This window comes from Lontra canadensis, unplaced genomic scaffold (assembly GCF_010015895.1).
Source record: "Lontra canadensis isolate GAN:19392208 unplaced genomic scaffold, GSC_riverotter_1.0 scaffold52, whole genome shotgun sequence".
Classification (NCBI taxonomy): Eukaryota; Metazoa; Chordata; class Mammalia; order Carnivora; family Mustelidae; genus Lontra; species Lontra canadensis.
The window spans coordinates 3,740,956-3,759,419 of NW_022631046.1; the positions used below are offsets into that span (position 1 = coordinate 3,740,956).

At 36.1% G+C, this 18,464-nt stretch overlaps 1 protein-coding gene across 4 annotated transcripts in view; it reads right to left on the reverse strand.

Annotated features, from left to right (window-relative positions):
* CUNH12orf50 (chromosome unknown C12orf50 homolog) overlaps positions 1-15,093 on the reverse strand; it is a 31,021-nt gene extending 15,928 nt beyond the window's left edge. For 3 of the 4 annotated variants that reach the window (XM_032874147.1, XM_032874146.1, XM_032874145.1), the window contains exons 1-3: positions 14,770-15,015; positions 12,037-12,156; positions 11,559-11,679 (exon numbers count right to left, since the gene is read on the reverse strand). In XM_032874147.1, the coding sequence (XP_032730038.1) occupies positions 11,559-11,679; positions 12,037-12,156; positions 14,770-14,823 (295 nt within the window). In that variant the 5' untranslated portion in view covers positions 14,824-15,015. The other variant, XM_032874148.1, reaches the window with a different exon arrangement.
* Positions 15,094-18,464: the final 3,371 nt, after the last annotated feature.

Sequence of the window (18,464 nt, forward strand, 5' to 3'; positions counted from 1 at the left end):
CGCCCCTGAATTTAGGGAATTTTCAACCATTATTTCTGTTTTCTCTCTTTTTCAGGCTGTATAATCTCTATTCTATTTTTAAGTTTGCTGATTCTTTTGTCATCTCAAACCTGTTGAGCCCTCTAATATTTTTTTCAGTTATTATACTGTTCAGTTCTTTTCATAGTTTGTATCTATTTATTGATATTCTCTATTTATTGAGACATTATACCTACCTTAACATCAAGCATGGTTTTCTGTATGTCTTCGAACATATTATAACTGCTTAAATTATGTTTGCTAACTCTAACATCCAAGCCATCTCAAGGCATTTTGTTGCCTACATTTATTTCTTATGTATGGGTTACACTTTCTTGCTTCTTTGTGTGTCTCATAAATTGCTATTCATTTTTTTTAACTGGACAGTTTGCACAATGTATTGTAGCAACTCTAGATCTTGATTTCTTACCCCTAGCCCCAGGATTGTTGTTGTTTGATTTTTAATATGTTAATGACTTGGTTGAACTATTTAAAAAAAAATCTATTTTCTCCCACAGTGTGCAGCACCTGATGTCGCTCCTCAGAGGATGCAGGCTTGATAAATCCATGGATGACAATGGTTCCACCAGTACTCTCTTTGTCTCTTTCCCTGGTTTCTCCGTTAAGCTATCTACCTCTGTCAGTTTCACTCCCAGCTGTCAGACTCCATTACTTGCGGGTTGATTCCTCTGTTGTTTCCATCAGTGCACTGGGGCATAAACTGCTTCACCGTTTGATTCAGTTAAGTTCTGATCCCTTTGCAGAGGTAGTCTTTGAGGCCAATCTTTCAAGTATGTTCCAATCTCAGGACAGCTCTTCTTAACTCTTCCCTTGGTTGTATTTGTTCAACTCTTATCTGGTCTCTCGTTTTAGCTTGTTGCTCTTATGGAGCTACCAGTCTCTTCATCATTGCTTACCCCCAAACTCTCCATTGTTTTCTAGAATGCCATGATAAACTTTCCCATACTCTGTTCTGTTCCAGATAAATTCAGATCTCTTTTGGAGAGCTTCAGAGTTCTCTGCCCCTACAGCTTATCTCTCTTGCTCAAGCAAAACCGCAGTGCCATTATTGGGAACAGGGACAGTCACTCACTTCTCTTGGAGTGATACCCCTGGTTTATAAGCAGGCACTGGGCAGGATTGGTAACCTCTGATATTTATGGTTTGCCCCTTTCTGGCAGTTGGACAACTGGGGGCTTGTAATTCTCTGCCTGCTACCTCTGTAACAGAACTTCTGCTCTATGAGTAGTCCTGGATAGAAGACCCAGAATTCTTAGCCTCTCTTGCCTGAAAAATACAGTTCTTTCAACATGAAGCTGTAACTGAGGAGTATAAGAAATGCTAGCTGCCTGCTCCTCCCAGGAAGATACCATAGTCCCCAGTAGGGAGCTGGAGGTAGAGTGTACCCTGTGTTCTTGGCTCAACCCACATAGAGTAGAACTTCTTTCACACTGTACTGGGGGTGGGAGAGGAGTGGGTGGTGACTCAAGTACCACAGATGGGCTGTTCTTTTTTTTTTTTTTTTTTTTTTTAATAAGGTTTTTGTGAGAGCACAAGTAGAGGGAGCAACAGGCAGAGGGAGAAGCAGGATCCCCACTGAACAGGGAGCTCAATGTGGGACTCAATCCCAGGACTCCAGGATCATGCCTTAAGCTGAAGGCAGGCACTTAACTGACTTAGCCACCCAGGCACCCCAAGATTTGTCGTTCTAACTGATATTTAATACTAACTGATATTTAATAAATTTTCCTTTCTTTCTCTCTTTCCTTTCTTTCTTTCTTTTTTTCTTTCTTGGTGTGTGAGAGAGAGAGACCATGCTCAAGTCCGGGGGGTGGGGCAGAAGGAGAGGGAGAGAGAAAATCTTGAGTAGGCTCCACACTGTCTGTGCTGTATATGGAGCCTGATGTGGGACTCAGTTTCATGACCCTGAGACCATGACCTGAGACAAAATCAACAGTTGGATGCTTAACTGAATGAGCCACCCAGGTGACCTGAATAGATTTTTTAAATAAATTCTTGCTTTGTGCCCTTAGGACAATTTCCAGACACTTTACTTTTTGTTTAATATATAACTTGCATCAACTATTGTTGTTTAACTGAGGAATATATCTATGAAACTCCTTATGATACCTTTTTGAACATCAACCTACAATCACAGTTTTTTAAATTCAGGTGTAATTATTTACAGGACTGCCAAATTATTCATGATATCTTAGATAAAACCCATGCATAAAAAATATTTTGAAATTATTTTCTTCCAATTGAGTGTTATTCCACCAGGTAGTTAAAACCCATTTTATCGAATAATGTTGTGAAATGTTCTTATTAAAATCAGGCCTTACTTTATTCCAGCTTATAAAATATTAACTATCTCCTCACTCTCTTAGAAAAGTTAGGATAATATGCTAGCTCTGGATATTACTTTTAGCTATATGCCTTTCTGCTTCATAAACAGATGGGAATAATTTTGATCATTAGCTCATTAATAGATACCTTTCCAATAAAAGTCTACTCTTATGTGCAGTAATTATCAGTGTGCAGCATAATTATGTTGTTTTAATAAATTATGTATTAATAATAACTATAATAATAACAATCCTAAGGAAATGTGTTTTAAAATGTGTTAATGACTATGAGATTTCATAGTGTGGAGCCTTACTGTCCTAGAAAATAAAACAAAAATTTAGATTTCAACTTATATGTACATTTTTATTATACTTAAATTTGACAGGTGGATCAATAAACTCAAGCATAAAAATACTAGTTTAGGATAAAAATGTGAAAGAGTAGGGGTGCCTGGGTGGCTCAGTTGACAAAGCATCAGATTTTGGCTCAGCTCATGATCTTGGGTGATGGCATGCACCCCCATGTCAGGCTCCCCAGTTAGAGGGGAGTCTGCTTCTCCTTCTCACTCCGCCCCTCCTGCCACTCATGCACTTGTGTTCTCTCTCTCAAAGGAATGGATGAAATCTTAAAAAAATTGTGAAGGAAGAAAATGAAAATAGTAGTTTTAAGAAAAGGAAAGTTTTCTTTTAATTTTTAAAGAAATGTTTAAAGTATTTATTACCCTTTGAAAACTGTCAAATATAACACATGTACAGAAGTGTGCACAAATCATAAAATATGCAATGTAATAAACATCACAAAGCCAACACTTATGTCAAAAAGTAATAGTCCCTGTCTTCAGCACTTTATATCACTTTCCTTCTCCATTGCCCACAATAAGTATCTTCATCCTGATTTCTAATAATCGCTTTGTCGTTTTTCTTATAGTTTCACTACTAGGTGTGCATCTCTAAAAATAAAGCTTAATTTTGCTTATTTTTTAAAGATTTATTTATTTATTTATTTATTTGACAGAGAGAGAGAGATCACAGGTAGGCAGAAAGGCAGGCGGGGGCAGGGGAGAAGCAGGCTCCCCACTGAGCAGAGAGCTCAATGTGGGACTCGATCCCAGGTCCCCGAGAGATCATGACCTGAGCCGAAGGCAGAGGCTTAATCCACTAAGCCACCCACGTGCCCCTAATTTTGCTTATTTTTGAACATTTTATAAATGGAATCAGGAGTATGTGTTCTTTTTTCTGTCTTCCATCATGCAACATGTTAACTCTGAGATGCATCCTTGCTTGCATATTTCTTTTATTCATTTATTTTCATTACTTTATAGTATCCATTGAATGAATGTGCCACAATTTATTTATATATCACACTATTATTGAACATTTAAGTTATTTTCAAGCCTTTGGACATTACCAAAAAAAGGTGCTGTGAACATTCTTTTACATGTATCCATGTACACATGGGAATGAATTTTTCTAGGATATATGCTTAAAAAACAGAGTTGGTTGGCCTAAATTATGTCTAGCTTTTTCTTGATGAGATCATGCTAGACTGTTTTTCCAAGTGCCTGTTTCAGTTTAAACTAACTGCAGTGCCCAAGAATTCCTAATACCCTTTGTTTTACCAACAGTGGGTAGATTTAAACTTTTTGCCAAGATAATGGGTGTGCTTCATTTGTTGGTTGACATTTGGATTTCTTATTTTTCAAAATCTTGTTTATGCTTTCTCTACATGTCCTAGCGCAGTGGTTCTCAACCAGAGATGATTTTACTCCTTCCCCTAGAGAACATTTGGCAATGGCTGGGTATATTTTTTGTTGTCACAATTAGGAAGATGCTCTTGCCGTCTCAAGGGTAAGAGCCAAAAATGCTGCTAAACCTCCTATAATGCATAGGATAGTCCCCACCGACATTCCTAACACCACCTCACAGCCACTACCACAAAGAACTATCCAGCCTGAATGCCTATAATGCCTGTACAGAGAAACCTGTTTCATTAGGTTCTCCAGATTCTCTTTCTTTTGATTTTTCTTCAAATATTGAATTCAAGTCTTTGTTGCAGTCATGTAACAACATATGCTGCAGTCATGTAACGACATACGCTGCAGATATTTTCTTCCCTTCTATGGCTTATCTTTTCATTCTTCAGTGGTGTTTTTGGTGAATACAAATTTTTATTTTAATGTATCCAAATTTATACATCATTTCTTTAATAGTTAATATTTTTGTGTTCTTATTACCTTCTGAAACCTTTAAAGATTGACCTTTTATATATTGGCTTATAATTTACCTAGAATTGATTTTTATCTATGGTGTCAGAGGAATTCATCCTACCCTCATTAACTGAAAAGATCATCCTTTACCTATTGATCAGAGCTGTTATAAATCAGGTATCCATCTCTGCAATGTATAACAAATCTATTCCATTTGTTAATTTGGCTAGCCCTTGGTGAATAGGACACTCTTCTAATCTCTACCACTCTGTAGGCCCTGATATCTGGTTAAACAAGTGCTATCATTTTCTTGTTATTCAAGCAGACTTGACTGTTCTTGGCTCTTAGAATTTCTACATAAATTTTAAGACCCATATGAATTTTGATTGAGATTATTTTTAAATTTTAAAAAATATATCATGAGTATCAAATCATATGGCAATTAAATTTTAATTGCGAGGTGTCAGTATTGATAAAATGTTGGAACTTTTGCAGCTATTTAAATTTATGATGAGTCTAATCAAAAGTGTTTTAAGGAATAGTTCATCAAAAATAAAGACTAAAGTTCATTATACCTTTCCATTGAGGGTATTAAAATATACCTCAGAAGAAGAAAATTACAGTATAGGAAAATATATTTAGTGATCAGAAACTATCCAGTTAAAATATGGAACAAATAATTCAGGTGAATTACTTGGTAATCAAGTAATGCAAAAAAAAAAAAACAAACCAAACTTCATTTAGACAGTTAAATTTACCCTCTCTATAATGGTTAAAACAATGGTATGCTAAGAGTTTTGATACTTATTATTATACCTTTGCTGTTTTACTATAACTTTCCCATGGGATTTGCATTTCAAGGAAGTACTGTAATGTATTTTCTATGAATTTACAGAAATAGATCATTTTGGTCACCTTGATTTTTCTACCCAAAGCATAGTTCCATGCCATTAAGACCAATTTTGGTGTGATCAGATAAATCTCGTCTAACACTTTGGAAAAAGATTTTTTTTTAATATTATGTAGTAATATCAGTGTCTGTTTGCCGCATAGTCATTTCGTCCCTCATTTGAGGCAAAGAACATTAGTTTTCCCTTGGGAAAATTTTCCACATCTTCAATCCATTTAATTTGAGTGATGATGACATCCTAGACCTCAGGATTAGCTATTCCCTTGGCCTGAACCATTCCTAGGAATGAACATGTTTTCCATGTCATTAGATGAGGTTCAGTGTTAAGGCTTTAGCTTTAGCTTGAAAAAGATTTCTTTCTTTAGAGGTTAATTTAAAATGATGATGATGATGATGATAATGATGATGATGATGATGATGATGATGATGTTGATGATGAGACTACCGAGTGCTTACTCTTCGCCAGGTATTCTGGCAGATATCTGAACTATTAGATATTAATTCATCAAATATCCAAAAATATCCAAAACAACCTCATTACTGTCTCTATTATATAGATGAAAAAACTGGGCCACAGAGGTATTCCATTGCCTAAGGTTATTGGGAAGTACGTGGCAAATTGAGATTTTAACCCAGTCTGACTCAGGGTTCTCCATCCTTGCTTATTCTGCCTCCAGGATCCAGATGTGAGCTTCTGGGGCAGCCCCCACATATGAATGGCAAGAAGTGCAGAGCCAAGAGTTGGTGAAGGAAGCCCTGGATCCAGCGGGGGTTGAGGTCCCTTCTGGGCTTATCTCTTCAGTTACATGAGCTAATAATTTCCAGTTTTCCCTTAAATCCAACTGAGGTGGGTCTGTCTTCTTAAAATCAGAGGTGTGCTGGAGTGGGCTCAGATCAGCAAATGAGAACCAGTTGCTATTTTTGCAAGCCTACTGATGTTACATTGGTAACTGAAAATTGTTCATGTAGGAGTGTTTGCTCTCTGGAAGTTAGCAAATGCTGCTTTTCGTTTTGTTTTTGTTTTTGATTTTGGTGAAGTGGGGACAGGGAGGGGAACGAGTTTCTTAACAGTTAACAGGACATCATTACTTTTCAACCAAGAAAGTCTTGTTTATTCCATATGATAAACTGCCATGTCATGCCCAGGTATTTCTAAAATAAACAACTATTGTCTGTGCTTAGTCAATTTTCCAAAAAAAATCCAGTTCTTTTCACTTAGGTGACATGCATCACTATAATGCACTACTTCCTGCTATAAATCCCTTCCTAACTAAAACACAAATGCACAGGCAAAACATGGAGGTTATAAGAATCTTCTGGTTGAATAATTTAGTTATTTTTAACCAAATAAGTTGTTTTTATTCATGTTCTTTGGGAATCGGGTACTATCCTTCCCTTTGCTTGAAAGAGTAAAAATGGTGATTATTTTTGTATAATTCACAGAGCAGAGGCTCCTCACCAATTCTTTTTCTTCACTTTTCACTAATTCTTTGGGAACACCCTCATGCAATAGTTTGATTAGGACATTAAGAACACTTGCATAGCTTTTACAATATATTGTATTGTTCTTGCAAAAAATGTTTAATCTAAATCTGATTAACAGAAAACAAATGAACATAAATTCCCATTTAAAGGGTATTCTGCAAAGCAACTAGACCAAACTCTTTAAAATGTCAACAATATGAAAGAAAAAAAAAACACAAAGAAATGTAGATATTAAAGAGATATGACAACTAAGCATTAAATGATGCTTAATTGGATCCTGGATTGAAAAAAAAAAAAACAAAACAAATAGTTATAAGGCAATGCTCTTCAACACATAGTTCTGGGAACACATTGTGTGACAGCTTGTTAGAAATGTAGAAACTTAAGCCCCAGCCTGGACATACTGAATCAAACTGCAATTTCACTGGATTTCTGGATCTCTGAGTAATTTCTGTGAATATTAAATTTTGAGAAACACTACTATAATAAACGTTTTTGGCAAAGTACAAACTGTGGATTGACTCTCAGACATTAGTATCATATCACTGTTAGATTTCCTCCTATATATGATAGTTGTATATAGAGTATTTATGTATGAGATAAATTTGGAAGACATATACAGAAGTATTTAGGGATGAAATGTCTAATAGTTGCAACTAACACTTGAATGGTTCCAAAAAGGGGGGATAAGTATGTATTGGTACAGTATATGCATGTATATAATACAATACTTACATGTATGTAACAACAATAGAGGGAAAAGAGAAAGTAATCTGACAAAATGTTTATTTGTGCATCTGGTTAAGAGCACATGGATGGGTGTTCATTGAACTATTCTTGCAACTTTTCTTTTAAAAATTTTTGAAATAAAATGTTGCAGTAAAAATGTACACTGAAGGCTGGCTTAACACTGATTGGTTTAATTGGTGGTCTGGGTGGTGACTGGGAACTTTTTTTGGTTGTTTTTATTGTTAATTTTTGGTTGTTATTGTTTTTTTTTAAGCTCCCACAGTAATTATAGTTGGAAATCAGAGCTGAGGACCTCCAGATAAGGTGAACACCAGATGATGGTACCTCAGCTTCTAGACTTCAGATGACTAAAAAGAAGAGGTTCCACTGTGTGGCCACAAATTAGTGGAGAAAAGAAGAGAAAGAGGAAACCTTATTTATGGAAAAACACCTAACTCAGAAATGCTAGAAGTCCACTGTTTACTACAAATTAAAGGAGAAAAAAAAGGAGTTTTCTATTAAATGCAAAGGATCTTAATAGCTTTAAAAAGAAGGCTGCAGGGTAGGGTAATAGAATTAGCCTCTCAAAAGGAAGAAGCCAGATGAGGAGGTCTTATGGTTGAGTCCATTAAAATGGCCAAAAGAAATGACATATTCTTGAAATGCCACAGAGAGTCTTAGAGTCTGACAGAATTGTTTTTGAATTCAAGTACAGTGCCTCAGATACTTAGCTTCTCTAGGCCTCAGTTTCCCCATCTGTATTTGGCAGGTTTCTGTGGTGAGGCATGCAAAGTGCCCAACACAGTGCTGCCACAAGGATATATAAGAAATTATTTGAAAGTACTGAATATGAGATTTTTCTTGTTTCTCGTAACCTTACTTCATTTTTTGTTAAATCATAAAATTTTAGTTTATACAGTCCTAAAGTCTGTGGAGGTCTCAGACCCAAATGAAACTAACAAATGTTAGGTGTAGAGAACTGACATTTCAGTACTTGCCTCTATTTTGTTGTACTGTTAGAAGCACTTTGGACCAAAGATGCAAACAGATACAGTGTCTAGTCAGGATAAACATCCCAACACAAATTGTTCCATGCACCACCACTGTGTGGCTTATGGCATTTTCTCTACTCACCCCCCTCTCCCCAAAAAAGGAAAGAATTGAGCTGAACAGGTTTTTCCTCCCTCTTATAACCATTAACAATTATTTTCCACCCCCCTCCACAAAAAATTAGTCTATTTTACCAACTCAAATATTCAAGACGAAGTGTTTATTAAACTACTTAGGAACCATCTAGTAAGCAGTGGTTTGCCAAGACTTAGAATAAAAAGATCATGTACATATATCTATTCAGGCTAGACCTTCTAAAGTGAGCTGATCTAAAGTTCATTTCAACTGGCCAGATAGTCAGCTATCCAAGGTACCTTAAGAACACTGACTTAGAAAAAAAATAAGAATCAAAATAAGAATCAAATTATTCTGATCAGTTTTTCATTATAGAATGACATGGCAATTAGGCAAGAAGGTGAGAATGTGCTTCAGTGTTTGAGCAACTGTGTTGTGAATAAATTGTCATTAACAAAACTTGAGACGTTTCACCACAGAGTTTGTCTGAATACACTAACCTCTCACATATACCATGAAAGAAAGAGTACATACCATCTTGCAAAGAAAATATGAAATGTACTCAGATATGTCCACCAAATATCAACTGAATTATGTTTTCTTAGCATTATCTTTTGGTTTTGTAGTTATTTACTTTTAAACTTGAGCATGGTAACCAGAGGGATTAAGCTTCTTTTTTAAATGACTGGTTTAGCAATATTTAAATGAAGTCTCTTTCAAAAGAGTCCAAAACCTCTTTTAATTTGCAAGCAGATTAAAGTTTAAATTGCAGGAAGACTAACTGGCAGTTTTATATTCTCAGACAAAAAATGTAGAACTCTTGATAATTGCACTTAGTGCTTAGAGATGACACACAATGGCAAATCGACTATTGAAAAATTGCTTTTGGCAAGCACCTCATTCTGGGAGAGCACAGCTGGTGACTTAGATAGCATTGCCATGGCTCCGATTCACGATGGGTCTCAATTCCTTGAGCAGAAGCCCTAGAAATTCTTACAGGTTGTGTATTTAAATGTCTCAATTTTATTTTATTTTAACCTAAGGGACAAAATTATATATGAATTCCACAGTGCTATATGTGAATTGGTACTTCTATTTTGCTATCAGAAAACTGTGATAACCCCACCTTGAATTTATCAATTCCATGCACTTACTGAAACATAAAACAGGTTGATTTCAATAAAGGCTCAACCTTATAATGTAAACTTCATTTAAGGTGAGAAGATTTATGGGTCCTAGTTTGGGTTAATGTGAATCTTGGTAGATAGGTATTCCTGGAAATACTGTAGGAAAGATCAGGTCTACAAAAGATCAAATTATACTTTCTGAGGTGTTGAGGTAATTTTTGAAATGAACAGATGATATGGCAGTTCAATACATAATTCGAACAAGCTCATTAATTCCCTGCCATCTGGAAGCTGAATCCTTTTTCCTAGAGCACAGAAATGTGTCTGGACAGAAGGAAAAAAGTTACTGCACAGAGGTACAGGATGTTTTCCTCTAGTCCTGAAAGAACTAGTTCCAAAGATTGCTAATTTTATCATAGACCATTAAGAAGCAAACTATTGGTGGAATAGAAGGAATTTAATACAACATTCCTAGTAAAATAAAATTACACTGTGTAAACCAATGAAGCCAAGTTAATCAGTTAGTAGGTGCAATCACTTTCCCTGCAGTGGGTCCCCAGTAGTTTCAGTAGTCATCTATCCATCCCCATCCATCTATGTCTTCATCCAGTTTTACTGAACATCTGTGCTCTAGACACTGTGGAGAGGATTGCTAAAGAAATTAGTTATAAACTCCATCCTCATGATGTTTACAGTCTAGTGAGGAAGAGAATCACTGATTAAGGTATTGTATATATGATGAACACCATGAGGTCAGAGTTTTCCAAAAGAACATAATAAGGGGACCTAATGTTTACCATTTGCCAAAGGATCACCTGAAGCCAATTTTTCAGATCCCAAAGGACTGACATCTTGTAAGCTTGTTTCTGGAAGGATTCCATCTTGAAAAATATGAGAGCCATAGCAGAAGAGTGCTATAGCTATAGCTATAGCACCAGGGAAATAAGTTCCAACTTCTTAAGCAGGCTTCTTGCCACTGACTGATTGAGGGAATGGTGTCTTTTGTAGCCTCTTCCCAGTATCTAGGCCAAGGATCACCAAAAAATAGAGTCTCAGTACCATCTAGGAAGACTGAATTGTGCCAGAGCTTTTGCAGCAATGGGATTGCATTTTCTCCGCAGTTGAAGCTTAGAAAGAGCCACATATATAGCTCTTCTTCTAGAAGCTGAACTGTGATCTGTGAACTTCTTCTAGAAGCTGAACTGTGTAGCTCAGATCATACCCTTGCTCTCCCTACCTGCAAGACAGGTTTCTGCACATCCCCAGGGAGCAACAGCAAGGGGTGACCTCTAAGCTTGGCTCCCAGCTGTATGACGCTTTGCAGAGACACAGTTTCCCTCTGCCTAGTGAGGTCGGTAGCCGTTTCACGTTCAGATGAGTAAAGTCCACTTTCAGTATGCATGGAGAAAATGTAACTTACTTTCTTCACTTCATCTTGTGGCTGCTTGATGGCTCATTCTAAGCTTTAACTTATATTTCTTGGCAAAATCATCCCAAACCATCCATTGGCTATTAAACCACACTCGTTTTGCCATACTTTATTTAGTGTATCGTTCTATGCTGCTATTCCAAAACCACATTATATGGCATGTTATTTGAAAAATATACTCACTGCTACTTGGTGGCAAAAATAATCCATTGATATTGCGAGGTTTGCTGTGATAAAAGATACAACTGATCTTCACACAACCAAGAGGCTGAGTTTCCCAGAAGCATGAAATGCTGCAGTTTTGCTAGACAAAGGAGGAGGGGGAAATGTAATGATCAGATGCCACATTCAAAATAAACACAATGTGCTACAACACAGTACAATGTGACAAAACTATCCCAATTACTAACTTAGGATCATGTGTGTTTCCTGAGATTCAGTATTTCTAAACTATGCTATGTAAAATATACAATAGATATTTCTAAAATATAATCTACCATTTTTTATAAGCATTTAAGTTGAGCAGCATGCAAAACGCCTAAAAGTAAGTAGTGGAAGAAAGAATCATTTTTTTTTTCTCTATTGTGTTGTAAGAGTACATAGCTCAGTCTTATTGAAGGGAGATGCTTTTAAGAAACATGATGATGGTGAGTAATTCTACCTGCATTTCCATGTGTCTAAATCTGCAAAGTGGATCTAAACATTTTCCCTCTCTCCATAATGAGCACACAGTGTCACTGCCAAGGGCCTCTTCACAGTGTCGGAATCGGCACTGGGAACCCTGCAAGGAAAAAGTAAACAGTATAGAAAATTCAGTGTAGTAGTGATAGTCTTCAACAACAGTAAGTTGCTAATTAATTAGGGAAAATATGACATCAAATTAGAATCACAAAAAAATACTTTACAAAATAAGGTCATGAGTCTAAATTTTAGCAAATTTGTTTAATTTTGGTCAGAGACTGAGAATATAATATAGCAGAGCATGCAACAAGTCACTGATAAAATGCTATTTTTTGTTATCAGTTAGTCCATATGATTCAGAATAAATATATGATACCACTGATATTCTTGATCACAATCCAGTGACAGAACAATTTCATTTCTTTTTCTGGAAAAGGCCAGTTTTTTGTTTTGTTTAAAAATCACAAGCCAGGGCGCCTGGGTGGCTCAGTGGGTTAAGCTGCTGCCTTCGGCTCAGGTCATGATCTCAGGGTCCTGGGATCGAGTCCCGCATCGGGCTCTCTGCTCAGCAAGGAGCCTGCTTCCCTCTCTCTCTCTCTCTCTCTCTCTCTGCCTGCCTCTCCATCTACTTGTGATCTCTCTGTCAAATAAATAAATAAAATCTTTAGAAAAAAAAAAAAACATTAAAAATCACAAGCCACATTCAAATGGTGGAGATGATCTCTAGTAATCTTTATTAGATAATGTTTTCTTAGTCTATTGGAGATATCGTTAAGTGTGTTTTTACAGGGAAAGTGAATGGAGCTTAAACTTTATATTACTGTGGAATTTTAAGTAATTAGTACATTATGCTACATTAAATGTATATCCTTTATACCCTTGGTCTATAAGATAAACAATTGTGCCAATATATATACATATACCAACAAAAGCAGATGTTGATTATTTTCATGGGCTGCTATTACATTTTTTTTTTTAATTCTATGTATTTTACACATAGGCCCACACTTGGAAAAGCTGCAGGCTGCTGTCTTTCTGACAGAGAGATGCATGACATACAATAAAAATATTCCAGGAAGTTCTGTCTTTTGATATATGTTCCATGTTTTTTTCTTATTTTTTTCTCACCCTCTTACTCCTGTCTTCACAATTTCCCCCCTTTAAAAGTGGATCTGTGGATCACATAATACAAAATACTGGACAAGTGGGACACCTGGGTGGTTCAGTGGGTTAAGCTTCTGCCTTTAGCTCAAGTCATGATCTCAGGGCCCTGGGACCAAGCCCTGCATTGGGCTCTCTGCTCAGCAGGGAGCCTGCTTCCCCCCACCCCAACCCCACTGTCTCTGCCTGTCTCTCTGCCTACTTGTGATCTCTCTCTCTCTGTGTCAAATAAATAAATAAAATCTTAAAAAAAAAAAAAAAGATACTGGACAAGGCTAGATAAACCCATATTTGAATTCCTGGTTCCATTATTTGTCCACAGTTGACAAAAGTTAACAAAAATTAACACATTCCTTACCCTGTCTGTGCTTCAGTGTCCTCATCTGTAAAAAGGGAATAAATGCCTCCCTCACAGATTGTAAAAATTATATGAAGAAGGTATTGTGGTTGCTATTATTATTGTTATGTATTCATTTATTTATTGAGAATTTAACACCCATCGATCATGGTGCTGGGTACTTGGGGATACAGCAGTAAAACAGACAAAACTCTCTGCATACATAGAATATAAATTCCATTATTATTTATCATCTCTAGGTTTAATCGTAATAGGACAGGCAAATAAGTGAGCACTGTGTGTTATAAGAAACATAAATTATTGAACACTACATCTGAAACTAATGATGTACTGTAAGGTGGATAACTGAATTTAAAAAAAAAAGTGAATCAAACTCGAATGGTCAAAGAGATTGACTCCATTCAGGCTTCCTAGCAGAGATAAAATACTTTAAATCAGACACAATGTGTCTTTCATTTAGGCATGAACATGAAGCTCCAAATTTCTACATTTGGTTTCATTGAGATCCATTAATCCTAATCTCTCTCTCTTTTTTTTAAAGATTTTATTTGACAGAGATCACAAGTAGGCAGAGAGGCAGGTAGAGAGAGAGAGGAAGGGAAGCAGGCTCCCCGCTGAGCAGAGAGCCCGATGTGGGGCTCAATCCCAGGACCCTGAGATCATGACCTGAGCCGAAGGCAGAGGCTTTAACCCACTGAGCCACCCAGGCACCCCCCTAATCTCTTTAATATCTTTTTCCCATTTAGACTTATAAACTTGAATTCATATTTGGCCAATTTGTTTATAACATTTCTTTTCCTTTTTTCCATATTATCAAATATTTGCTGTTAGACTGTTAATGGGAAAATTCAGTAACTGGGTTAATGAATTTCAGATAAGGAATCAATTCGATTTATTAAAGTAAGTTTGATAGCTGAATTTAACTTTTTGAATTAACATGATTGGAATCATATTAACTAACAGTATGATGTATCATATAATGTTTCAATATGTTTGAAACTATAACAATTTTAATTTCCTCAGACAAAGTCAGTATGTCAAAAATACATGATAAGCTTTTACTTCAGATTTTAAATATGTATTTTTCAGGAAAAGAGTAAATTTTGACTCAGCAATACAAATTATTGCCATATCCTCCTTCATTCTACTAAAAAGCTTAAGTATGTGAAGTACCGTAAATTGTATAATATTTACCTTTATGCATGTGGAATTAAAAAAGAAATAGCAGTCATTCCCAACTTCTGCCATTTTCACCTCTCTTGCTGCTAATCCAATGTTTTTTAATATGAGAATTGCAGGAATGCAAATATAAGAACTATCAGTGTGTAAGGGGGAAAAAGAATTTCTTTTCCAGTCTTTCAGGCTATCAGTAGTATTCCTTTAAAACTGACCTCCTGTCGACAGTATATTACACAATAGATAATTCTTAAAGAAATTTAAATTAGAAGATACCTTCTCTAGCTTTGCAGAAATGTTGAAAGTGGTTGCTAGTAAGCACACAAACTCAAACTTCCAGAATTTTCCTGATTGTTACCTAATCCATTGTTTGCTCATCATAAATGACCTCACACGTAACTGTAACTCTAGGCTGGCCTACCTTAGCAAATTTTGTGTAGTATTTCTCTTCCTCAATTCTAGTATATTAACCAAATAGGCTAGTAAAAAATAAGATATTTTATCTTTTAATGTTCTGGTTGACTTTGGGATATAAGCTAGTTCATAATTTCATAATTAAAAAGCATTAAGTATTTCACAAGTAAATAGCTGTTTTCTAAATCTCATTTCCATATATGGTTTGGAAACAAACTCAAATTTTCTAATAGGTAAATATACTATCTATACTCCAAAATAATAAATAAAATTATTTAAATATGTACTCACTGCTATCCATTGAATTGGGAAAAAAATCATTCAGATTGTGTTATTTTAATAGGTACCTGAAAATAATTGGACTATTTATTCATCTTGTAGCTATATTCCATTCATTTTTCATCCATCATAAAAGGAGGAATAGCTTCTTCCTATAGCAGAAAGATCCAGAGTGTGTATAAATTTTGAGAATTTGTTGAAGACAAAGTGAAGTACTCTGATTCCCAGAATGAGACATTTCAATCAGCAGTTACTGAGGTCTTTCTTCATCTTAATATCTTTACTAAAAGAACTAAAACCTGGCAGAAATTAAGAAAATTACTCATAAGAGGTGACTTAGAAGTTGCCATAGAGATGACAGATTATAGTAGATCAAAATGCATTTTTAAAATGCAATGTACTTTGAATTGGAAATTAAAAAGATAAAGGCATATGGATTCTCACTTTAGTTAAGTAAAACAGGCTAACTGGTAAGAACTTTCTGAATACTTTAAGGTAAAAATCTAGGAAATAAAATAAGGAGCTAAAATTTAGAAGAGTTGTTTGCCTGTAACTGTAAATAAGAGAAAAAATAAAAAGAAATAGGCAGTATTAAAAGTAAGTGAAGAAGTAGAGAAAATTTGGCTAAACCCTTGAAAATATTGGCAAAGATATATATCTATATGTACATATAGAGATATATATATATATAAATAAAAAACCTTAGTATCTTGCCTTCTGTTTTGCCCCAACTTCTAACTCTAGAACAATAAAGTACTCATTTTAAGCACATAGGTTATGTAGAAAAACACCTCTAAGAAATATCTTTAAGTGGTCTTTGCCTCCAGATAAACTCCCTCTCTGCCTATGAGCTTTTGGCTACAGGGATTATTTCCAAATACTGTTACCAAACACCATTATTGCATGATTACATGTAACATCACGATTAAAGCCATTGTGGGAATCCCTGTTTTACATAGGGGAAAGGCTGAAAAAAATGTTTTTACCTTTTGGGGTATGTTGGGAATAATTACATTCCATTAGAGACAGCAAAAAAAGGTCAAACTAAAATGCGGATTTTTTTTTTTTTTTTTTGGTCTTTGCAAAGTGCAGTTTTGTACGTTTTGGTAGTCTTTAGACTGCATGGAGCCTTAATTTCTTCTTTCTCTCTTTTTAAAACAAACTCTATTTTCCTTTATTTTTCTCCTTCCTCCCCTCCTTTTCTTATTCACTTCTTTCCTGTTGTGAAATTCATTCTAGTCTTTCAGGAAAAGCTATGACCATTTTCATGAGGATTTTTATTCCCTGTAATGAGCAATAGGAAATTTGCCTCCACAGCTGGGAGTAGGCCTGAGAATTCTGTAAGTATTTTGGGTTGGCCGATGTAGACTCACACTGAGTGTCTTTCATCTTTGATGCATGCTAGAATACTAGCACATCGGTCAGAGAAGACTTTGTAATCCGATTATACAACTTTAAGTACAGGGACTGGTAGTAACTCATTGCTGGCGCTTCAGGTTTATGAAAAATGAGGCAAAGCTGTTGGCTGCTGCCCATTAGAATAGGAGCCCTGTTTGCAACTGTGAATTGGACCTCTGGCTCTCCCCTGACTTGGACTCCTTTGTTTCAGCCAACTGATGAAATCAAAGCACTGGAAATAGAGAGTTTCCTGAGGAATGGTTAGCCTTGCTATTACTATTCAAACAGCAAGTAGAATGTTTTAGAAGATGATCTCTTCTCAGAAATGACAGAATGTTGGACCTAGAAGATTCTGTGGCAGTTTGGGAAATGGCGGTTGATAGTTGTGAGGGTTATTTAATTGTTGTTCCCTTGAGACCCATGAAACAAGCTGCTTGCTGGGATTCCTCTGGAGGAACAGAAAATCACTGGTGCTTGATTATAAAGTACTAAGTGTCTGGTCCCCATTACTGACAACCACTATCAGCATCGGGTATTCTTAAAAAAAAAAAAAAAAAAGTGGTTTGGTTTGGTTTGGTTTTCGCCTTTTTTTGTGTTTTCCTAGAAGATAGCAGAACAGAAAAATAAATGAAGTGGCAAAATCTTTCTCCTCTCTGAATCTGGCAATTAAATACAGTGCATTTTTTTAAGGGATATTTATTCTTTGGAAACCCTCTTATGGGTAAGTCAGGAAAACACTGGACTTTGTGGTACTTGTAGGTAACACAGTTTTAAAAAGGATACCTGGGCCTTGTCTAAGCATCTGGTGATTGTCAGAACTCCCCTGCTGAAGACTACTAGCTTCAATAAGATAGAAAGTCACTATTACTAAATATTTAATATTTTATTCGATCATTGACCATCTCATTACTTACCCTCCAATATTCTTTTAAGCAATAAGTCAAAACTCTTGATTGACTAGCTCTGTAGTTGACTGACTCTAACTACTCAAGCCATTTGAATTCTGTTGGAGCTCATATTTACGATAAATGAGATTCCTATGAAAAAAATTAAGATTGAAATCCGGTTTTGGATTAGTCTAAGGCTAAATTTTGCACTTAGAAAAGGACATTAGAACCAATTTCGACTATGTTATGCGGCACAATGAGGTGCAGTCCAAACGGTATTACAATTGTCTGTGTGTGTGGGAGGGGTGTCCCAGGTGTTTTAATTGTAGCGTTTTCTAGCACTCTTCCTGGGAAATCTGTTTCCGTCAGGCTTTAAGAGGTCTCTGAATATTTCTAAACTTCTACAGGAATTTATGAACGCGAACAGGCAATTCCTTTTCAACAGAGTGGTGTTAAGTCGCCACCTGAAATAATTCATTACTTATAACTTGCTATTCTTTAATTTTCATAAATATCATCGGTTACTAAGGATGGTTAAACACACACAACCCAGAAACGGATCGCTCGTTTCACGGTCATCACACCCCGGACTAAGGCTCGCGGGAGTGTAAACGGCGTTACCTCGGCGCCCACACTACAACTCCCAGAAGGCGCCGCGGCAGGAGGCCGTTTCTGCGCATGCGTCCCCGCCCCACGCTTGGTGTGGGGGCCGTGTGCGCGCTGCCGCCTGGCAGT